At 54.6% G+C, this 23,344-nt stretch overlaps 5 protein-coding genes across 5 annotated transcripts; 2 read left to right on the forward strand and 3 right to left on the reverse strand.

Moving 5' to 3' along the window:
* Positions 1 to 2,483: 2,483 nt before the first annotated feature.
* Positions 2,484 to 5,283, forward strand: DICSQDRAFT_126811 (Zinc/iron permease; the record flags this gene model as incomplete). Its single annotated transcript, XM_007365303.1, has 10 exons — positions 2,484 to 2,604; positions 2,681 to 2,879; positions 3,023 to 3,044; positions 3,188 to 3,240; positions 3,411 to 3,445; positions 3,509 to 4,000; positions 4,058 to 4,678; positions 4,740 to 4,832; positions 4,900 to 5,019; positions 5,093 to 5,283. The coding sequence occupies 10 exons, from the start codon at positions 2,484 to 2,486 to the stop codon at positions 5,281 to 5,283; spliced, it is 1,947 nt and encodes a 648-aa protein (XP_007365365.1).
* Positions 5,284 to 6,151: 868 nt separating this feature from the next.
* Positions 6,152 to 8,373, reverse strand: DICSQDRAFT_59450 (cytochrome P450; the record flags this gene model as incomplete). The annotated part of the gene is made up of 11 exons (XM_007365304.1): positions 6,152 to 6,344; positions 6,431 to 6,680; positions 6,743 to 6,917; positions 6,977 to 7,090; positions 7,154 to 7,280; positions 7,341 to 7,430; positions 7,572 to 7,659; positions 7,712 to 7,877; positions 7,932 to 8,060; positions 8,123 to 8,233; positions 8,293 to 8,373. 11 exons carry the CDS (start codon positions 8,371 to 8,373, stop codon positions 6,152 to 6,154), a joined length of 1,524 nt encoding a protein of 507 aa, XP_007365366.1.
* Positions 8,374 to 13,064: 4,691 nt separating this feature from the next.
* DICSQDRAFT_169685 (uncharacterized protein) lies at positions 13,065 to 13,604 on the reverse strand (the record flags this gene model as incomplete). Its single annotated transcript, XM_007365305.1, has 3 exons — positions 13,065 to 13,196; positions 13,252 to 13,412; positions 13,475 to 13,604. 3 exons carry the CDS (start codon positions 13,602 to 13,604, stop codon positions 13,065 to 13,067), a joined length of 423 nt encoding a protein of 140 aa, XP_007365367.1.
* A 1,432-nt stretch (positions 13,605 to 15,036) lies between these two features.
* DICSQDRAFT_154916 (uncharacterized protein) lies at positions 15,037 to 15,677 on the forward strand. Its single transcript, XM_007365306.1, has 2 exons — positions 15,037 to 15,275; positions 15,325 to 15,677. The coding sequence occupies exons 1-2, from the start codon at positions 15,106 to 15,108 to the stop codon at positions 15,329 to 15,331; spliced, it is 177 nt and encodes a 58-aa protein (XP_007365368.1). The 5' UTR covers positions 15,037 to 15,105; the 3' UTR covers positions 15,332 to 15,677.
* Positions 15,678 to 19,453: 3,776 nt separating this feature from the next.
* Positions 19,454 to 22,822, reverse strand: DICSQDRAFT_44032 (uncharacterized protein; the record flags this gene model as incomplete). The annotated part of the gene is made up of 6 exons (XM_007365307.1): positions 19,454 to 19,831; positions 19,880 to 19,979; positions 20,035 to 20,264; positions 20,466 to 21,577; positions 22,072 to 22,279; positions 22,364 to 22,822. Coding segments are annotated over 6 exons (2,487 nt in total), but the record flags the coding sequence as incomplete, so codon positions are not given.
* Positions 22,823 to 23,344: the final 522 nt, after the last annotated feature.

Consider the following 23,344-nt stretch of genomic DNA (forward strand, 5'->3'; position numbering starts at 1 on the left):
CCTCGCTTGTCACTGGGGATACTCTTTACACAGAGAAATCTGACGGTGTCTCCGATGGAAACCTCTTAGGCTGTGACCTTGACCCCTAGAGATAGTTTACCCTACCTTTGACCCGTAAGTAACATTTGCGCGCGGGTCAGGTCGAAATGTGCACATATCGACCTGTGTGCATGCTTTGTAGCCACAGTGCCTAATCTGGAAAGGAGCGTACGCAACACCGACATCAGCGAGGATCGGAACTATAATACGCACACAATATGGCAAACTCAGTCATCCTTCCCACCCCTTTCCAGGACAAACCGAACCGCGTCTCGACGCCTGAGTCGGCTGCGCGCGGTCGGCCCGGGGAGCTGCCACGGAGTCTCGAGCTTCTCGAGTAATAAATGATAAGTCAGCTTCCCTTGGCGATCATGGTTCTGCGCTTTGAATTGTACTTCGCGGTCATAAAATTGCTTGGAGCCGAAACCTCCGCTGTAGACCCGCGGTGCTCGTGGGGCGTCAGCATGTACAGGCGTCCAGCGGAGATGTTGAAGGCGCTCCAGAATTTTGGAAAGAAGCTCTAAGCGCAGGGAGAAGGCAGCAACGGAACATTCGGATGGACAATCAAAGCGATGGGCTTTGCCTAGACTTGGGCTTGACCGCTTGGCTTCGGCCGAATACGTATCTTCTGGACCGACATGCTACCTGCAAGACATCGTGAGGTGTCTACGGGGAGGATTCATGCTGCAGACGTACCATACGACGTCCATCGGCCATTCCGGAGTAGGGCCCAAGGTATTCCCTTCCCCGTATACTGGCGCGTCTGCACGTCTGGGATGATCAACGCGGCGCTAGGTAGGATTAACAAACATCTCGCGCTCGAGCTCCGTGTCCAGGAGCACGCTGCATGCCGAGCGGGGAGTAGCGCCTCTGCACCTTGTCCATGTCAAGTGATAAGCAACTTACAGCGCTTTCCGCAACGATAGGCTCTCGCTCGAAGAACATGCCCATTTTCGCTGGGAGCCAAATCAAATGCGAGGCTGATAAGGTGTGTAGTCTGCCTCACTGCCAGTGGGCGCGTCGCTCAACCTCGGTGTTACACTTAAGGCGTATTGAGGGACGGATAGGACCAAACCGTGCGAGCGTTTTGAGAGGGGCTATAGATCGGCAAACCGCTGTGTCCACGTCCGATACGTCTTCCTTGCCATCTGCCCTCCTGGGGCGATCTGCTGGAGTCCCTCAGCGCGCCTACGACTCAGGTGTGCGGAGGCTCACGAATCTTCAGCAACAACCTCGCAAGCAGCACATTGGTGAGACAAGTATATAGTCCGATGAGTGTGGCTCGGATTGTGTGTTAGAAGATACCTATGAAGGATGTAGCAGGCGAGTCAGCTGTGACTCTGACATGCGACTGGGACAGAGCACATTGCGACCTACATGGGATCTTTTCGCACAGATAGTCCCCGTTTCGGCTCCTCCAAACATTGAGGTGCTTGACTACGGTCCCTTCAAGACGTGACCTCGAAGGTACTCAGCTTAAGAAGCAATGAACACAACAGTGTTCTTGCGGTCCTCGTGGTTTGGAAGAGCACTATGTGCGCCGCTACGGAGTACCCCATAGGCTAATATGAAAGAGTATGAATGGTGATAGGTAACTGAGTTTGGGAGACTCCCTCGTTTTCAACTTCCAGCAAGCAGTGGCCGAGCGTAAAGGTGGAAGGATGGGTCGGCGGTTGCCGAAGCAATACCGCTTGATTTTCCCGGGCTGTGATTGGCTGGTACAGGGCGCAATACAGTCGACACCCTCTTAACCCATAGCCCTCGGGACAGGCCCAAATATATGGGTTTTGAGGGGTTATGGGCTACCAGAACTTTAGCGCCTCATAAGCGCCCTGATAAGTCCCAGTTAGCGAGGGCTGAACAGGCGTCTACTGACCCTTTGAGGGAGCGCTATGGGATTTCGAACACACTAACCTACCCACAACATGGTCGAAGCGTGGATGGACACTGGGAGGACACTGGGAAGAATGTGTCAAGTATTTTGTGGGTTATTGGTGAGCGAAATCTCAGTGTGACCACTATTACCGTATGGGTTTTGAGCCCTAGAAGGCTATGGGTTATGGGGTATTGGGGACCTATGGGTTATGGGGTCGAATTCCCCCTATCCCGACTTGGGAAAGCCAAAATCCTATGGGTTTTCGGAGTTTATGGGTTACCAGGGGTATGGGTTAGGAGGGTGTCGACTGTATACATATGTGACCGGTGCGGTCCTCGTCGAACATCCGCCCGGCGATGGCGCACGACGCATCGCTCAGCCCACACGCTCTCGCCTCTCATCCACGACTCCTTGCTCAATATCCGACATACGGTCTCGAGGATACTGCACAGATCTGCTCTCTTGATTCCCTCATACTTGCCTCAACAGTATCACCTTCCTCCCCGGCTCTCTCATCGGCCTCAGCTTCGGCCTGGGGCTGATCACAGCTGCTCCCATCTATCCTGAGATGTCAATCTGCAATGCGACCGGGAAGCTCCCTCAACATGCTTTTGTTCAGGTGGAGAACGAGCCTGGAACGAGCGAACGCATGCTGATCATGCTCCTCATCTTCGCTGTCTCTCTTGCCGGTACGTCTGCCCCTGTATCGTCCGCTCAATCGCAATGAGCTCATTACGGGAGTACGCGCTTGCTCTTGACGTTCAGCTGTCTCCTTTCCCACCGTCACTGCAACCTTCCGCTCGATCCGCGTACCCAGCATCGCCTTCTTTATCGGCAAGCACTTTGGGACGGGGGTCATCCTCTCAACGGCCTTCGTGCACCTCTTGCAGGATGCGTTCAAAGCACTGCAGAAACCCATCGTCAACGAGCGATGGAAGGTTGAGAAATGGGCAGGGCTTATAGTGTGAGTCCTCCGTTTCTCGTTCACTCTGAGCGACACGCCACAATCTCCCACACGCTCTACCCATCGCTCTCCACGGAGCCTCTGTCCTTTATGGGAACTGGTGTGCGGCAACACGGGCATTGTATACGGCTCATGATCCCCAGCTGTTACGACGCTGTGATGAACGTATGTCGCGCCTTTGTGGGCACAAACTTGTTTTCGGGCGAGTGTGGGACAGCCTATGACGCAATTTGCGTCTTAGTCTGGTACGGCTGCTGCGACTGTGGCCTTAGCGTACAGCATGCTTGCTAGCTGCATTTAGTTCTCAGGGTCCCTCATACCTGCTCAGGGATCCTGCATTGCCTCCTGTCCCGCATGCAGAGTATGTGCAATGCATGGAAGCCGATCTGGAAGGGCGACCCAGTGCGGCACACGTTCGCATCACTCAACGTGAGGGCAGTAACCTACCCAAATCTAGCTAGACTCCTGCCGTTCTAGCTCTTGGATTGTCAGCTTCGTGACGAAACAAGGACTTACAACTCTATGTGATAGCCTAGGATCCCTCCTCAGCATCTTTCTTGTCGAATGTAAGCAGCAGACCATTCATATCGCCTCACGCACTACCGCTGATACCCTTTTCGCACCATCAGACATCTCGACAGCCTTTGTGGACCGCCTTCAATCGTATCCCTCCGCTCCGTCCACCCCAACCGAATCGGTCGTAGCGTCTCCCGCGGCCTCCATCCGGGAACTAGCCCTCGACACACCTCAATCCCTCTCGGCGGTACTCGTCCAAAGTCCGGATGGCACACACAATACGTGGCTCGAGGGCCTTCCCGCCACTGGCGACCAGACCAAGCATCAGGTCGGGGAGTTCGACGCGCGCGGCCATCCTTCCGGCGCGCCGCTCCCCCTCGCGCCGCCCGAGCTTGTCAACGAAGAGGCGCAGCCGCCCAAGTCCCACAACACGTACTCCCCACCTCAGTCCCTGGCCACGAACGAGCGCACCCCGCTCCGCTCTTCTACGGACCCTCACCCGTACTCGCATCCGCAGTCCCATATACACCGAGACGTATCTGAACCTCAGCGCAGCTACGGCGCGACGCACCCGCGCGCTGTTCCTGCACCCCCTCCTTCGGCGGGTAGGTCGCCAGCGCGCCCGGGGATCAGGCACACACACGTCTCTGCGCCTCCCGCAGGAAACGAGTTCTTCCAGGGGGGCCACCACAGACACGAGCCGCGGGACTCGCATGCGAGCCACCACACGCGGGTGTCTCGCTGGCGGTGGCTGGGCATCGCCTTCCCGTGGTATAACGGGAGTGGGGATGATGCGGCGGACGGGGACGCGGAGCACTCGCATGCGCATGTGCACTCCGAGCATGTCCCTCGTGTTTCGAGTAACAAGCCAGTAGTGGCGGCGGCAGTCACCCCGAAGAGCGGGCACAGTCACCATAGTTCACCTTCACATTCGTACTCCAGTTCGGGCTCGGGTTCGCGGCCTAGTCGGCAGCACAATGGGCACCAGCACCAGGGGCACGCGCATATGGACATGGAGCGGTGGATGAGTGGGATCGATGGGGCAGCTGAGGATAATGGACATGGGCATGGGCATGGGCATGGGCACGGGCACGGGCACATGCATAGCGGGGGTGTCGACGAGGAGTGCGCGCCTGGAGGAGTGGACGGTGGAGAAGCGGCGGAGGTGACGAAGGTGGGGAGGCGCAGGCAGGTGATCGGGATCCTGGTGCTACAGTTGGGCATCATGATCCATTCGCTGGTCATTGGACTAACGCTGTCAATTACGGCTGGTTCGGAGTTCAGTACGTCGTTTTCCTTCCGTTGTGTAGTGGTGCGCAGATACATGTGCTGACTACTCCACAGCGTCGCTCGTGATCGCGATCGTCTTCCACCAGTTGTTCGAGGGACTCTCGTTGGGGATCAGGATAGCTGCGCTGCCGTCGTCTCATCATGAACGTACGTACACATCGACCTTCCTGGAACATGAGAAGGAGAAGAGGTGGAGCTGACTTGACTCTTACAGATGGCATCCGCCATCTCCCTGGACGCACCCTCAAGCCTCTACTCGCCATCGCATTCGCTACGACGACGCCCCTGGGCATCTTCCTCGGCCTACTGACTATCTCCGGCCACTCGCGCGGACGTACGTCCTCTCATGTCTTCCGTCTCACGTTGCATCACGCATATACTAACCCGTTCTGGGACATCGCACACAGCGAAACTCATACTGGTACAAGGCGTAATGTCCGCGATCTCGGCAGGGATGCTGATATACGCCGCATGCGTCGAGATGCTCGCGGGAGACTTCGTCATGGACGCGCACCTGTGGCGAAGCAGCGTCAGGAGGCAGGTGCTCGCGCTCGTGAGCTTGTTCGCGGGTGTGACCGCCATGGCGGCCATCGGGTGAGCTCATCGCGCTTTCTTCGACCCGGGAGAAGAGAAATTCTGACCGCACGTGTCTTGTGCCCGTCTCCGTTTCGATCGTCGCGCTTACGTAGATTGTGAGTCTGTTCGCCTCTAATGTGCCTGAGCGCATGTACTCACGGACATTCTTAGCCTGGATTGAGAGACTTCGCCTTGGATAACGTACGAACTCTCGATCTCCATTGCGCCATCCGGCTTTATGTAATATCATATTGTAGTGTAGGGTAGACCTCGACGATATCGGACACCGTAGGATAGAACCGCCGTAACAGGATTAGCGGAATAGTATATGAGCACATGAGTGCATGCTGCAGAACGATTCACATTCATGCAATCCTGCATGAACTCACGCAGCACGAATAGCATAAACCGGCCAAAGCCCACGTATGGGCATCTACGTTCTTATGTAGTAGCTGTGCTCCAGATAAAACTTGTATTTGGAGCGCCTATGTTCGGCAATATCGCGCTCTCAGAAGGTCGGAGACAATATAGCATATGTATAAATTCAACTGTTGAGAACGAAGATTGAAAATCCGAATAGGCACCCCTCATCGAGCAAGGATACAAAGTATGGCGGGGGCCACCAAAAATTCACCGAATCATAGTGTCAAAGTCAACGTCGCTTATGCGGAGATGACTCGGACACAATTGTACTGTAACTGCGACCCAGTTGGGCACGCTGCTGCTGCGTGCTTCAGTGTTCATGCAACCAGCTACGCCCCGTCGTTATCTCTCTGGCTGGAGCGAAACCTTCGCGACATGTAATATCCTACAAGTATCTCGTCTGGGCGTGGGGCATGATCTTACGAAGACAGGCGCTGTAAATCAGCACCACGGCCATTGTCCGAACTTCATACCGCGGCGCGCTTCCTAAACTGGATGGTCCCACCGATGGGAGGGAGGATGGCTAGGGAGAGGTAGACGTTCGAGGGCCGCTGCGGCCGCGGGCCATCGTCCTTGCTGTTGGAGAGCTTCAGGTCGTAATTGAGTATAATATGCGAGAGTATCGCCTTGAGCTGGTTCCCGGCAAAATAACGCCCAGGGCTATGATAAGGTTAGATGGATGCGGCCGGCAATGCTGCAAGTTAGCGCTGCTCGGGGTCTATATGATGATTGGAGGAGAAGCGCACCACGCAAGCTGTCCGTGGCCGAAAGGGAGGTACTCTGGGGAGGTGCTGGAAAACTGGAGCCGCGAGGAGCCCGAGGAGCTACCGGCTTCGCGCATGCGCGAAAAGCGAAACGGGTCGAACAGGTCCGCATTGGGGAGATGTGCGTTGTCGTGGTGTGCCGGATGCGCGGCTGCGCCGAGGAGCGTGCCTTTGGGGATGAACGTGCCGTTGTCGAGCACGATGTCTTTCATCGCGACTCGCATCATGGATGCTACATGGTGTTTGAGTGCTTAGTCTGGTCACTTGCAAGCATGGGATAGGCGGAGTGCGTACCGAGAGTAAACCCGTTGTAGCGCTGGGATTCGCGGAGAATACTGTCAAGCTTCCACATCCTGGCGTAAGCGGACATCGTCCATCCCTCTGCATCAACACTGGCTTCGATCTCTTCCCGGAGGGGTTCGAGGAGCTCTGGCTGCTCAGCAAGATGATACAGGACATGAGGGACGCTCTGCCGGAGAGAAGCATTTTAGAAGAGGGTCTGAGCCTAACGTGTGAGGAGGTACGTACGCTGGAGGATGTGTGAATGGCAGCCAAGTTCAGCAGCAACAATCTCTCGGTGATATCTGCGTCGGTCTCATCCTTGACCACAGCTCGGTCGATGATCCACTGCAGAACGTCGTTCTACGACACGTTAAGATGTGGTGTCAGATTCAAGGGCAGTCACATCACAATTTAGTCCCTTACTGGCTTGTCAAGCCACTCTTTACCCTGCTGATGCATAGCCGTCCGGCGCTCCTGGATGATCGGCCGGAGGTGGTGTAGAGCGCGCTTGGTTGTTCGTTTCACCTTGCTGACGAATGGGGCCGCGAGTCTGCCATGACGCGGTATCAGTAAATATATTGGAGAGCTCCTGTGGAGCTTGACAACTGACGGTTTCAGTAAGTCTGGGAAGAGGAAGAGGGCCGTTCCAGCCTTAACAATTTCGATGGCAAATTGGGCGGAGGTGTCGTTATACTCTTCACTCAGGCCTGGGATTGGACGCATCTCAGTAAAAAAAAACTCCGACATAGTGAACGTGAGACAATCCAACCGGGACGTTGGAATGGAGTTGTACGACCATTTGAATCTATCCCGACGTCCCTGTGAGTGTTTAAAGCCTTACTCACATAATGGCGATCCGACAAACACGCGGTTACTGGTGCGGGCAACGATCTTCAAGGCAGCGGCCGAAATGTCGACGGTAGTCCATTCTAGTGACAGTCGTCAGAAGACACAAGGTATAGCAACACTAGTATCACGCACCTTCATTTGTAGTGGGCAAATATTTCTCCACCGCTGGAGCGACTTCGTCGATCAAGCTGGGCAATATAAACGGGAGCAGGCGATTTTGGAGCTTCTCCTTCACGACGACGGTATGATATGGATCGTCTTGCATTTTCTGACCGACAGTATACTTGTACTGTAATATCTATCCGAAACGTTAACAAGACCCACAGCGCACAAGAGGGCTATGAACACATACAGTTTGCACGGCCTCGGTGAAGGACAGCTCGTCCTCAGGCCGCCGCCGAATGTCTTCAACCATTTTCGGGCCTGAAAAGATGACCATCCATCGGTCGAGCAAGGCGATCTTAAACACAGAGCCGTAGTACTGGAAGGGGCATGGCACGGGGTTGAGATATGGCGTCGAGAGTTAAATGAAGTGGGGCGTACCAGTCTATAGCCTTCTTGGAGCGTCTCCTTCCCGCGACGGATGAAGGCCATCGCAGAAAGATATGACAACGCGGGAGTCGAGAAGTTGCCGACGGTGGGAATGTCGTTCAGCTTGACGTATACAGTCCAATTAGCTGCAGTCTACAATGTCTGCGTGCATACATACTCACCGGGCTGATGTTCCACCGAAATACTACAAGTACAATCAATACACCAACACAAATAAACGCCCAGGGTTGGCCTTGATCCATCATCGCGGGAAGTAGAGGGTAGGACGGCAGGATATATGTCCTGATATGACAGAAAACTTGTAAGCCGCCAAGGCTATATATCTAGAGGGAGGAGCGCTTATACGATGGGCACCCCCGAGTCAGTCAATCACTAACGGTCTAGAGGCTATGATACTCACTATGGCCAAGCTCGGGCACTCTGCCGCCGACAAAACTCTATCTTGACATAACAACGATGCCCTTACCCCCCACCTTGCCCAGGGTTTGTCTACATTGTCGCCCCCTTGTCGGTGCAGCGGACTCTGCACGAGCGCTACTCTAGCATGATTTACCGACCTGAACAGCATCGGTGAGAAGGGCCAAACCAGAGAGCATGTCAAACCATCGTTGACGGGGATTGGCGTAAGCGCCTGAGCCAAGAGCTCGTTTTGTGTAGCCGTCGGAATAGACGGTGAACGAGGATGTCGCGTTGGATTTCTGCAAGGGTGCGCTGCTACCACTCACGGAGTCCGGAGGCGCTGTCGGAATATGTCCGGAATCTCTATGATCCAGCTCTGCGGGACTGACGGGACATTCAAGCAACACGTCACTACCTGTGAAAGACCATGCTTTGTTCATTTACTTGGGGACAATCAGACTAACAACTCACCTCCGGCAAAGTCCACTACGTAGACATTGACGTAGCAAAACCTGTTGTGTGCGCTCTGGCACCGCCTGCACCGGGTGTATTTGCAAGGTTCACTTTCTCGCTTGGACAGATCCCGGGACAATGCAGCTCTGAAAATCGGCACGACGCATCCGTCCTGGATACATGCGTGCGACGCCAAGATAGAAGGTGCGAGAAGACAGTCGATCGGTGGCATAAGCCTAGACGTGACGCAGCTGGTGGAAAACATGCCAGATAGCCTCAATGGGCATGGGCATCACTCAAGTCAATAGCGGATTCTTCGACAAGATCAGCTGCACGCCACAACGAGATTGTTGTACCCCTCTGTTTCCGCCCTCGGGTCCCTGAGCTCCACGTATCTTCTTCTTGTCAAGGTTTCTCCAGGGCGCTTCGAGGATGCTGGCGGAAGACGTTTGAGAGATAGCTGGCAGGACTGCCGTCACTGATAATGATACGGACATACCGTCCTTCCGATAACGATGCGGTCGGTGCTCGACAGGGGGCGAGTCTCGAGCACGTCATCTCCGCCAAGAGCGTTTGACGGTCGGGACCGGGGTCGACAATTTGAAGCTGTGGTAGAGTGCTTGCAATCCGCGGACTGGATTCGTCGTCATCTTGAGGACCAGAGGACGTGGCCTGTGGCGAGCGTTTAAAAGACTGGTATTTTCGTCGTTTCTCTCTCGGGGCGTGCAGTCTGAGACGCAGACTGAGGCACGAGCATGATCTTGCCATTGGACTGATTTGTACATTCCCCGATCGATGAACCCTACTTGAGGGTTTCATACGTTTAGCGTTCACGTCTCCCGAGGACTTACGGTCGGTTCCGCTGAAAGACTTTCCGAAGATTGTTGGACGTTGAACGGTGAGCTCTGACCTGCAGTTTTGTGCACTAAAGACGAGACAACACCTGGCGCTGGTCTGGATAAATCTCATTTAAACGCCGCATATTGGAACCGCGTAGAGCTAGAAAACACGTCAACATCAGAACGGCGTTACGTTGGACTCGCGTCTGTGCCTGACATACCTGTGCCACCCGATGTACCTCCTGCGCTGTTGAGCAGCTCAGCGCCAAGACGCGCAGGGTACCGAAGAAGGATGGTTCTGTGCTGCAGATATGCCCCCTCGCTCACCTCAGATTCGGTCTTGTGGCGGGTGGATAAACGGTTCATACACTGCCTCTGCCCGACTATCCCCACCATGACCGCTAGAATCATAGCGGGCGTCTAGACGGACAGCGGGCTGCTACCTAGCGTAAGCCTCGTTCCCAGGCTCTCGCCCCCTCCATCTCTGCTCCACTCTTCATCTCCGCTCTGCATGCCTCGGCAGGCCGTAAAGCAAGCGTCTGTGAACTTCCTGGTGTGCATCTGACAAGGTAGAGCCATATTACGACGTCGGCATCCTACCAGTTGCGCGCATAGCAGCGTTGCCGCTACTATTTCTGGTGCATGTTCATATCTTGATTGGACAATGCGTCTCGACCTCCGGCGGAGACGGAGGTTGCGGGACTGAGGTGGCGGGCGGGATTGACTAGCATTTCGAGTCTGTCGCTGTGAAGCGTACGCGACGCTATGATTCGCTGGTGACGCCGTTCGTAAAGCCGCGTACCGTTGTTGTGGGACTATGTGACTAAGACTATTCCATCCTGTGGGTCTTCTCTTGTTCTTGTGCGTTAGTCACTTAATGGAGTGTCATATGTTGTGGACGAAGATTTGCCGAACCTTCTTCGGGGATAAGGCCCATTTCACTGCTTCCGCGCGGCGCCGGTGCGGTATTTGTGGGGCAGAGGGCGATGCTGTCTTCACCTACCTCGGGTATCTGCAGAGCTCATGACAGTTTTGCTTGAGTTCCCCGTGTCCGCAATGGATAGTTTCAGCTCGGCCAGACACGATTCCCACGGCCGCCGATTGGAGGGCTGATTCCTAGCTAATCAGAGCAGCGAATCATTGAGGAGGGTGCGGGCTCTGCAAGGACGACCGCACTCTGCGGGGAAACGGACATGCTGGTCTCAAGAAGACGAGAGAGGGGGGCGCGGTGGGCCACTACCGCTGCTCGCTAGGATACATGTCTCGTAAGTTCTTACATCGTATGTATGAGATACGACTCGTGGCCCACTACCCCCAATACGGGGCCCCTAGTGCGACGGTTCGTTGTCGACCATTATCACCATCATCATCACCACCATCATCATCATCAGAGTGAGGCACAACGCAACATATTTGACAAGCGACTATGCAGTATACCAAGTACTTTCCGGAGTAAAGGCACGGAGCGCGGGGCCGTTGCGTTCGACGTACAACTACTGAGAGTGACACCCATATACTGACACAACGCCTGGGGGACAGGCCCGAACGTGCGTCGCGCGCCGCAAGCTATGGCTAGGGACATGATCCGACCCAATTGGTAGCGTAGGAGATAGCCTTTCGGAACATTGAGGGAGTGATAGCAATCGTGATAGCTTTTTGCGGAATTAGATAGGGAGGTCTATATCCGGGAAAACTGCGACTAAGGAGATAGGAGGTAGTGACGAGGAAGAAGGGAAGGGAGACGGAGGAAGGTGAGAAGTAGGTAGAAGATGAGAAGAAGGTGGAAGGTGAGAAGGACCGCGGACGCTCAGAGCGCGTGCATGACCCGGCTGACCTGGCCGGAAGGAAAGTCATCAGGAAAAACCCCCTCAGCTAATCGAGCTAAGCGAGCTAATTTAGCGCTAAAAAGAGCTATTAGTCCATTAGTCCCATTATTTTAGTCCCCTACTAATTTAGAGCCATTACTTGCGTTACTGACGCAGCGGCAGTCGTTCGGGATCTTCAAGCATCCATTCATGCAGTCATAGGTGTTATATAGACGATGATCTGATTCACTTGGAGACAGTACATATTACAAGACTATGTATATACGTTTACGACCTCCTAGATGTACTAAGTCCCCACGCCATATCCTAAATGCAACCTCGTCCCGACTATGTAGAGTACCACCACACGGCAGGGACCCTTTGCCCCAAAGCTAAGAATGTAGAGGCTCACCTAATAACAGGACAAAACGCTGACTGCAGTTGCACGATGATATATGAAAAGACCTACCTTCAGTGTTACGCTACACACCCCGCCGCTGCCTAGGCAGCCTCACGCCATCACGCCACTCACCTGATTGTTGGCTGCTATTACTCACTCACCATCTTAAGATACATCTCGTTGGGAGGGTATGGCGGTACTGCACGCTCAACCTGGACGCACCGATAAACGTTAAACCTTGAAGCTACGCATACTAAGCCTGCCGCCAGCAAATTCAAGGATAGTTTATGTTCATAAGCATAGGAAGGGGGAGAGTCCCACGATTATCGAGCAGGTATACATGAAGCAAGCCTTCACGATAAAGCAAGACTAGGGACGACGAAACGACGTCGCGGAGCAGGGGGAGACGTGGCAACAGGGACCATCAAGCGCGCACTCGGACGCGGCTCCAGAGGGAGCGCCCATGTTTAGGGCAAGCACGCAGAGACTTGGCGATGTGCGGGAACGGTCGTTCTCTCCTTGAACCTCTCTGGAACATGCATTGGTCGAGTTTTGAGCAGGTAGAACTGTATTTCTATTGATAATGAGATGCAAGGTACCAGTTTAGCACTCAAAACTCCGGATACAAGGTAGATTCCTAGAAAGGGTCTGATTAGTCGGCATTAGTACTAAGTTATTGCTAATTAGCGCAGGGGGTTTTTCCTGATGACGTCGACGGCCGCCGTCTCATTGATAGCACGCGCCACGATGGGCTCATGCGCCAGGCTCGACGCCGCATGTCCCGGGAGCGTAATGTCTTATCAACGGGCAGACGTTGATGAGGATCCCCGAGTCGGTCGCCGAGTACGCCCCAGGGAACGAGACCATCTACCCCGAACTGCGAGCCCCCGATGCGGAGCTGCGCGCATTCCGGGTAGAACTCTGCGCCGCCCTCGGTCTGGGCGTTTGCAGCGCGGGGATCTCGTGGCAGATGAGGTACTCGCCCGGCGCGATGTTCGAAGGAGGGCGACGTTGGCGGGGAGGCCACCGAACGGGTCCTACATCGCCCAGGCGCCGTCGGAGCGAAGGCCGGACTCTTCGATCTTGAACCAACGGGCGGAGGAGCAATAGGAGTTGGCGCAGCCGCCAGACGCCAGGTAGGTCATGAGAGGGCCAGCCTCGTGAGGCCACTACACGGAGACAGAAATGAAGATAAGGGTGGAAGAGGAAGGGGAAGAGACGCACGTTGGCACCGGTACCGCTGACCCACTTGAAGCTGACAGTGCTTCCAGGGTTAGCGGAAGCGATCTTGGCCGCTTTCTGCGCGCCTTGGCCCCAGGACAGATCCGAGCTCGACGTGTTCTGGATAGGGCTGACCGAGTTGATCATCGTGATCGGCGATTGGACTGAAAAAGCGAGAGCGGTTTAGTAAAGACCAGGCATGGTTGAGACGACAAAGGAAGCGCACCGCCATTGCTGTTGGGTGTGTTGCCCTGGCACGCTTCCGACCCGTCGAGGGAGAGGGGGACTACGTAGGCATGGCCTGCGACGACGGGCACAGCTGCAAAGAGGGAGAGGAACGTCGATAAAGCGTGCATGGTGTCAGTAACTGCGGGTAGGAGCAGTGCGGAGGTCTGAGACGTGAAGGAGAGGTGCGAGGCTGACCGCGTAGGCGAGATTGTGACTCGACGACAAGCGACCATTGAGTCCTTCCTCCTGCCTAGACCAAACTGTTTATGCATTTTCTCGACTCTGCAAAACGCGGTTGTTCGGTTTTCTTCTCGGGAAGATGTTCTGAGGCACCTGAAACAAAAGAAAGGGGACTATCTATATCTGATGCAAGCAGTGGTGGAAGAAAATGCGTGTCCGAGAGTCGAATGAGATACGTCCGTATGTTCTGCCGAATTATTGCCCCACTACCAATCTGGGCCTCAGTGCACAAAAGCGACATCGTCAGCGAGGTCCAGAGGTGGGGCAGATACGGTTCAGCTCACCCAATCAAGACTCCCATCCAGTCCGAGCAAAACGAAACCACGACTCACAGCTTGGCGGCCCGCGGCCGGTGCAAACGGACCGGCTCCCCCAAACATCTACATGGCGGCGTAGAGATAGTGTCTGTACAACTTCGTTCAGTCACAAAGTTGTAGGGCTTTGAACAGCCATCCGGGAATCGCAGGCTGGCATCACGATAGCGCTCGAATGGAGCGGGACCACGGACTCGAAAAACCGCCATACATACCACTCAGCACCCATAGGATACATTGGGAGCCGGAAAATTACTGAGGAAAAGAATAGTGCATACGGTCCGAAGGACTCAAATTGCTGCCCGTATCTTTGCACTCTTCCCCCTTCCGAGACGCGAAGCACAGGTAGAGCAACGCGCAAAGAAGGCTGCGTCAGACTGGTGTGGCATCAACGACAATAGTTCAACTCGACTGTAAGCACATACTGTTCAAAGTGAAAATTGAGGCTGAAGGCTACAGCGCTGAAGTTGGAATTGCCCCGGGTAGGCTACTGGTACTTGTGGCTGTGCAGCATCCGTGATCTCCGGTGTCGGTCTTTCCTCCCGTTTGTGATCTCACGGTCACTCTCGGCCTCCTACGCCCTCCGCCAGCAAAGCAGCTTGAGCGTATGGCTCGTCACGACGCCAGCGTTGAACATACGAACAAACCGTGTAGTAGAACGTTGCACAACGCTGTCACAGCCTCTCTCTGTCGCTGCCATGTGAGCAAACGCTGTCATCCAGCCACGCAGTCCTGACCTCGAGTCAGATCAACGAGTCGGAGTCGCGACGAACTGCCATCTGCTGCGATCTGGCTGTGAGTCCCGGTTGCCCTTCGTTCTACGCCGATTCGGAGACGGACCACTGACGTTATCCCTAGTGATCGGCGTACGACACGCAACTTAAGATCCCGTCGTTCCGTTGAGGACGTTACGTCTCTCCTCTGGCTCGCTCCTCTGAACGTGCTATCTCCTGGCTTGATGCAATAATGACTCCACGGTCTATCACCCAACCAACTATGCAATCTACCCCCACATACGTAGTCTTGACGAGCTACGATATCCTACTCTATCTCTTCGATCAGTTCCAGTGGTGCCATGGCCCCAGCCGGGATTACCTTGCATCTTGTGCGCGGGTTTGTCGCGCTTGGCAAGACCCCGCTTCGTATGTCTTATGGAGAAAATTACCGGCTTTGCATCCCTTGTGGAATCTTCTTGCTGCGCGGAATTTCTCGCCCGAATCCAAATGGCTTTCTGCCTACTGGCAGGTAAGACAGCCGATCTCCCACTTCAATGCAATGCTCAGCCGCTTTGCAGTACATAGACGCCGACGGCTTCGTAAAGAACGTAATCACCCGCGATAGGGAACGGTGGAACTACTTCCTTCTCCGCGCTTCGCACGTCCGTGAAGTCGGCATAGCCGCCTGTGGCCCAAGTGAACTTGCCCTAGCTCGGGCCCTGACTGAATACAACAAGGGGAAGTCGTTGCTACCATCGCTTCAGCGACTCTCTTGGAGACATGCCGTACCCACGGACACCTCAGTGCTCCTGTTCAGCTCGCCGTCTCTTCGCGATCTGGAGGTGGCCGTCTCACGTCTTGGCACCGAGACCGGCATGACGATCAACTCAATCGTCCCAGCTGGGCCGGAACTACGATGGGGGAAGGCTGGAGAAGGCGATTATTGCGGAGTATATTGACCATCTCTTCCCGAACCTGGTTTTTAATGATCGAGAGGTCAACGTGGTAGGGCCGAAGCAACTGCCGGCGATGTTCACATGGGAGGCTGTCGAAGAGGAGATTAGGTTGTTGAGGCAGCACCAAAGGTCCGCCATCGTATAGTAGCTAGAGACGGGCAGTATCCGCTATTGGAATCGCACTGAATCAACGGGCCATGGATTGTTGCACCGCTTTCATCTCTTCGCCTGTCATCTTGTTGTTGGCTCGGTTCGATCTTTGTGGGCACTACATCAGGAGGTACCCAAAGTTGGACGTCACGCTCGTTTTCTCCGCGATAGCCCTATGCATGCAGGTTTGTCCCGTGCTGCGATAACTGAGACCGAACAGGTAGGATAATTCTTGACATAGGACAGCATGGCCTCAATACCGTCTCAAAGAGAAGTGACCTGGAGCGATGCATTGGCGCGTGGGCAGCTCAGTAATAACCGAGGTAAATGAGTGAGTCAAGATTCAAGGAATGCTTTCGATCTACCCTATTGACCAACGTCGCATATATTTGGCCGTTCACGCTTTGATCACATGGCCGTTCATCTTTCACGCGCGGTTAACGTGACAGTTGGCACCGTTTCTTCTCGCTGTCAACTGATCGTTACCTGCTATTTGTCTCTAAAGTGGGGGGCTGTCAAGGACGCTATTTCTGATAGTTACAGATAGATTCCATACGCAGAACCTGGAGACGAACATGGTTCGTCTCACAGTCTGCCAGATTAGAATCAGGTCAGCATCTTAAAAGGTGGACGAATATTCTTCAAACGCCTATATCCAGGATCTGAAACTCGACCTCTCCCTGACACATTGCTGTAAAGTGCGTTCCCATAATGAAGATCGTCCTGCTCGTTCACAATTGACAGCGAATGTCGGTGTCGGTGATCCACACGACCACAGCTTCAAAAATCAACTGAGACGGGACATCTCGCCGTCACTGGGTAAAGCATATTACCGCTTTACATTGTGACCAGCATCGTAATTTTGCTTTGGTGAGTCGGTCCTGCGTATCTGCCAGGGGGGTGAACCATGGATTGCTGAAGCTCGACATGGAGTTGCTAGTCCTCTGCGGTTCACAATCGACAAAGGTCATACTTCCTCGGACCGGGCCGTATATCTTCCTTTGCCAGGCACGGTAGGATTGCCACGTATTCATATAGTTCCACCACTCATATGGCCATGAAAGTAGTTGTCAGATTCATATCCAAGATGCCACGTAATAGTGGTCGTGGCCTCGATACCAGTAGTCGCGAGAGCCCGCGTCTCACGGATCCTGTCAACCTCCCCTCCAAATACGCAGAGCTACGTGCAGAAGCCGAGAATCGCCGACGCAACGAGGCTCAACGTGATCCCATGGAGCCACCGCAGACAGAACGCGAAAGCGATTCGGGAACCACATTGCCGCAGTACGACACAGAGGATGTGATGAGCGAATCTACGCCATCTACCGCCCCACCCGCCTATTCTATGTGATAGTATGGAGTTTTGCACCTTGATCGAAGCTGTTGACAGATTAGCGGTGACGACGGTAGCTTGAAAGGTAGTAGATGTCGAGGTTACCCAATGAGACGTACTATTTATAGGCTCCAGCTTTCGTACAGAAGATAACTCCCATTGCTGTAACAGTAGAAAGGCAGAGATGCTAGATGTCCAAACCTTTGGATTAGATTGACTCAGTGAGGTCAAGTTGCATCCCCCGGGCCATCGCCGCCGCGCTCAGCCTGCCATGCGGCTGCCAGTGGGCTCTTCGGGCCGGTTGCGACGGGGCAATCCAAACACGTGATACTCCCGGGTGCCACCGCGGTTCTACAGTCCGACAACGGGTGGTTTCTTGCCTTTCTTCCAAGTTGTGCCGACCACGCCCGCGTCCGTACGTCTGCTTGTATGCGCATTGCTGAGCAAAGTTTCCTAACTCGACAGGCAGTAAACCAACAGTCCTTCTAATCAAGATGCCTCTGGCAGCTGTTCTGGCTGTTTCTCGTCATCGGCTCACCACTAACAATAGCTGCAGGCGTTGCTCTAAGAGTCAACCAACATAGGGAACATCGTCGTGGGGAGTCATCTCCGGTGAGTCTTGATGTGTCCTTGCTTGATCTACTGGGAGCACGTGTACGCGACAGTGATGCTTCTAGGGAAGCTCGACATGGCACTTTGAGCTCGAGCAGGCAAGGTTCTGCCCTTCTTGTACTCTCTGGTATGTCATGCTTGGGTTCTTGGCGCTATCTGAACGTGTCGCGAGGGGAATCTATCGTTCATAGGAGCCTGAAGTGGAGATGATACTAGAGCTCTCAGTATCCCGATTTCGTCCACTATAAAGACGAGTGTAACATGACGGGTAGTCAACGAGACTAGTGGAAGACGGAGGGCAACCAAAGTAAGACCGCGAAGAGCTCGCCTACTACTAGGTATCTTTACTGGCATGCGATCTAGAGAATCTGACTGTGCTGTCAATCAGATTGGGGAGTAGTGATGCACGATTATTTGGCTACCGAGTTGTGGTCCCTCTGCTACAGTATGTATGCGGACAACAGCATGTTGACAGCTTCATTACCCCATCATCACGACAAGTCTCCTACACCAAACTGCTTACGGGTCCTGCCTTCTATGTTGGTCACAGGGGTCCTCAATGATCTTCTTCGTACTGAAGGGATTTTACCGGCTTTCCGAAGGGCTGCATGCTCATCTTCGGCCTTCCAAATGCGCCAGCAGTCGAGCCGAGACAACGGCCCAGCTATGGGGACATATGCAAGCGATCCCGCTGATACACATGCTTCCACAGCTTATGCACATCTACTTCCCAACGATACGACAGTCTGAGCACGCTGGGATTGGGATCGAGATGCTTGTTTCACTTGGTCGCTCGGGTTCCGCTCGCGTCCAGGTCGCTGTGTGCCGCCTCGCGGCCCTTGCAGGCCCCACGTACGTATACATGCCTGCGGTGAATCGAGAGGAAGCTTCGCTCGAAATACTGCGATATAACAGCGCTCCGATCGGGTGTAGGCGTTGCACTGAATCACATCTAGGCGTCGCACCAGACCAGATCTACATAGCTATAGGCGTCTTCCAAAATCAATGATGGCAAGATTTGCGCATGAACAATTGAGCAGTGGACCGTGCGCAATCTTTGATGGCATAGCCCATATGGTCGACCTGCATGTGACCGACTGTGAACATCGTATCGTCATTGGTAACGGACATTCTAGACTCGAAACCAGTCGATCGGAACGCACGTGGGCCTGCCTATCGTGGAAGAGCGGAGAGTGAAAGGCAGGGCGTTCCTTAACGACTGGTCCAACTCGACGCCCTTTTGGCAGGCGACCGCATTTGGTACCCCGTGTGAAAACGTACTTAGTGGAATCGCGAACAGCGCTCTTGGAGAATACCGACGTGCCGCTGTGTAGCGTTCTGTCCCCTCAAATGTCGCCCCGTTTGTGATCATATTGTGTTACTACCAGTCGTCTATGTCTAAAGACAGGTTATGTTCCTCTGCAAATGCCGCGCGCGGCTCATAGATGTCCCCCTCAAGTTGTCGCCACATCTCTGCCTCGTCGTCGTCGACGATCCGGGCCTCAGTGCTCGGATTGGATGGGTCCTCTACAGCCTCGAATGTATTCTAGTGAGGAATCAGTCTGATATCAAGTAAACGGTGGAATTATCACTCACGGAGGTCCGGCTATCCGAGGACACGACGTCCCCCACTGTTCCGACCGCGTCCTGTGGGGCGCTCACAGGTTTCGCAGCGAGGGCCAGTGGCGTGATGCGGCGCTGACGCTGCAGCTGCTCGAACGTGCGATTGTAATCGTTGAGGGGACCTGGCAGCTGCTTGAGTCCAGCGCTCACTATGTTGAGCACCTCACCTTTGGACGGGTTGTCTGAATAGATGAGGCGGCCCGCTTCTGGCACAAGCACGTTGTATTCACGAAGCCTGTTGCATATTGTCTCGTAGTCCTTCGTAAGGTCCGGTGACCGATGTTTGCTACCCAGGTGCGCGCCGAGGGAGTCATTGATTTGCGTCGCGAGCTTCCGAAGCACGCCGACGCATGGAGAAATCATCTCCAACCATTCCCATGACGCGTTGCTTCCCTGCGCTTTGTACATTACCTAAACGATGTTAGTGCGGCGATATGTTGACAATTATAGGCATCGAACCTTAATCCAAAAGTTAAGATGTTCCTGCAGTAAGTCCACGGGCACAAACGCGTCGTCCTTGCCTGTTGGATTGACTAGCCAGTTATTGATCATGATATTTCTAGAGAAGCCATGTTTTATTCCGAAATTATGGCGACCAATACGAGCACACGTACCGAAGAGGGGCGGGCCACAGGTGTGTCAGGTTATGTATAATGTGCAGCATCTCGTAAGCGTACTTAGTTCGCCCACTGCCACGATACATGAGCGCCAGAATCTTGAGGGTGCGGATGATTCGCCCGGAGTACCCCCCTTTGATAGCATCGTTGAACTCCCGGAGAACGAGGGCGTCGCGCATGAATAGACACATGTTCTCAAAGACCATGTCGCCAGCTGTGATATTTGCCTCAGTGTGTATTTGTTCGCTGGAGGCAGGCACGCCAGCCTGAGGCTGCACGACTGGGTCAGTATGCGGCGCACGATGAGAGACATTGCATTATGGGCGTACATCAGACAGCGCGAGCTCTGCACCTTGTTGCGACGAAACATCTTGACTTTCTGGCTGAGACTCAGCATGCCCTGAGTGAGCAAGTCCGCTGACGGCGACCTGGGACGAGTGGAGAGGGGTAGGTGGAGTGTCAAAGTGCTCGCCTTCCTGACCGCATTCGAGCTCTTCGTGCCTGGCTTGTCGCAGCGTTGAAGCAACTGTGGGACGCACGTAAGTGTCGTATATCTCAGTAACATGGTTTTGCAGTTCTTCAAACTCGACGTTTGCTGCATAGTCTTCGAGGGATTCGCAGCGAGAAACTAGTTCCAGGCAGTGGAGAAGGGAGCCAGTTAGCGTGGTGAAGATCAGATCGCGGCATACACGATAAGGGGGGAGTGACGACATCACAATGGGCTTGCGATCGAGGGAGGTGTTTATGGCATGAAGGGAGGCGGGGCTTTGAGAGCCTGCTTGAGGGTCGCCCCAGTGGGTCTCCATGATACCGTGCACGAGTGTCATCTGATGATGGAAGAAACCGGGGCCGAATACGAGAGATGAGAAGGATCGATGGAGAGCATCGTGTCCGGCGCGATTGGCATTAATAGACCTAAGGCGCGAGATGGAAAGCTGATCACCAAAGGTGAGTTTGGCGAGTTCCCCAAACTCGAGTGCATTCACGTCGAAACCTAGATCCGTAAATATAGTGTCGATAACCTCCGCGTTGCCGGTGATGCTGGACTCGTCGATGTGCATTGCCGGCAGCGGATACACATCGGTCTTGTGCACTGGAATCTTGTTATCTGTGGCCGGCAGACATGAGTGGACAGCATCTCGGAAACGTTCGAATAGAGGGGACTGAGAGACAATGACGCGCAGGATGGTGTGCTCGAGTGATTGCCGGAAGAGCGTGGTTTCAGCAGGTGTATGGATAATGTCTTGTACTGAGAGGGGGGGCGCGGCATTGAAGCGTTCCAGAAGATGGGATGCCTTCATGTCCGAGAGGGAGGCCTGCTGCAAAGCGAATATGGTGGCGCAGGTACCGTTTTCCTGCGAGTCTTTGCGCCCGAGGATTTGCTCGGCTACCTTGAACATGAAATTTATATTATCATACACAAGTCCAAAAGGAGCTGTGTGCGCGCGAGTCGCAGCTGAGGCACGACATGATGTGGAGAGTTTGCGGAGGAGTCCTGCGCCTCGGTGAAAGGCGCGCTGGAGGCTGAGCGCGATAGACGCTAGCGCGGCCTGGGCGCCTGACGCGGGTGTGACCGTGTCTTGATCGCGCGCGACCATCGCGTCGTCTGCACCGATCGCGACTGGTCAATGCTAATAGCTAGTGAAAGGATGGAACTCAATTTCTCACTGGGCAACACTGTCTCCTCTTGCTCTCTGATCCCTTGGACAGTCTCCGGATGGGCTTCTCGTGGGGGCGCCTGCTCTTGAGCTTCTTGGGCGTCACAGACTGACTGGCGTGGGTGCGCGAGCGTCCTCATCTCTGTGTTTCCCTCCTCGCTCGTGCTCTCGTCTTGCGGCGCCCTGACCGGTCCCGACACACCTCCTTCCCATGCCACAGTGGACTTCGAAGCCGCGCGCATGGAGGAATATGCAACGTCCTCTGGCTCTGTCTCGTAATCTGACGACAGACTCTCTAAGTCCCCATCTGGCTCCCAGTCTGGATCTTCCCCGTCCGAGGAGTCGTCGCAGAGCTCTCGACCGGCCTCAGGAGCACTCCCTCTGTGGTGAGTGTCTACCATCTCCTTTGTGGACCCGCTGCCTACAAGGGCTGAGTAGCTAGTCGCCACATTCAGACTGGAGAGCAAGGAGAGGGTCTGTCGCGATGCCCCGGTCGCGTACAAGTATAGCCCCATAATATAGCAGACATACGAGTTGTTCTGGCTCCTTTGCCCCAGGAGATCTACCAGGGCTGTGCCAACTCTCTGGAAAACCGGTGAGTTGCCTTTGTTTGGGTGATGTGGACGAGGAGTACATACCAGGTCTCTGCGGTCTCGGCGGCGCTGCACTATCGCTTCCTCCTGGGGAGTTTTGTGGTTCTTAACTTCGAGTCGGGCGTGGCGGGAGGTGGTGCAGAATTTGCGCATGAGGGTGGTCATCGCTGGACAGACATCAAACAAGCGCGAGTGGATGGCGCGCAGGTTAAAGTCGAGTACGAAGGACTCGGAGATGGACATTCGCGGGGTGAGGAGAACACCATCCTTGGTCGTGCGACTCGCCTCTTGCCCCAGCAGGTCTCCAAGGTACGTCAGAGCCCATTGGCGAATGGTAGTCTTTGCGGATTCCGAGTTTTTCGTTGTCCATAGATCGAGAACCTCGCGTACTTGTACCCTGTTGATGAAAAACCCATTCCATAGATCATTACGGCACTGTGAGGACGGCTGTGCAATCCACTGAATAAAGTCTCCCCAGGTCACCCCGTGCTTCGCAAAGTCCTCCAGTACCCATCGGAAGTAGGTGTCCTTCCGGGACATATCTCGGCGGGCAGGCTCCTGGTGAAGGATCCTGCTCTCGCGGGCTGAGGCCTGTAGGATCCTGGTTTGCACGGCGTCATGGGTAGCCTGTCTGGCAGCGAGAGTCTGCCGGCGTTTTTTCTGACCCTTGGCTATACGGCCTTCTTTTGCAGTACGACCTCCATGGCGCAGCGATGAGGTCGACATGATGCCGTCCATGGGATCGCTCTCTGTCTCGGACTGAGGGGATTCTGTGTCACTGAGTCGGACCCCATCGTGAGCGTTCCGGCTCAGCGTTCCACGGGTAGGTCTCTCGGGTGTCGCAGGCAAGGGCTGATGGGTCTCGGGTGTAGGTGTCGCAGGTTCCTCGCGCTGAGCGGCCTGGGGTGAAGGAGATCGCGAAGGGATCGTCGTCAAGTCTGAGAGCCCAAGTATGTAGTCCAGGTCGTAATCCGAACGTCGGCTGACAGACTCGTCCATTTTAACAGCAGTAGAGTGCAGAAGGGAATAAGAGCTATGGTGCAGGCCCGATTGTAC

This window comes from Dichomitus squalens (genome assembly GCF_000275845.1).
Source record: "Dichomitus squalens LYAD-421 SS1 unplaced genomic scaffold DICSQscaffold_11, whole genome shotgun sequence".
Taxonomy (NCBI): domain Eukaryota; kingdom Fungi; phylum Basidiomycota; class Agaricomycetes; order Polyporales; family Polyporaceae; genus Dichomitus; species Dichomitus squalens.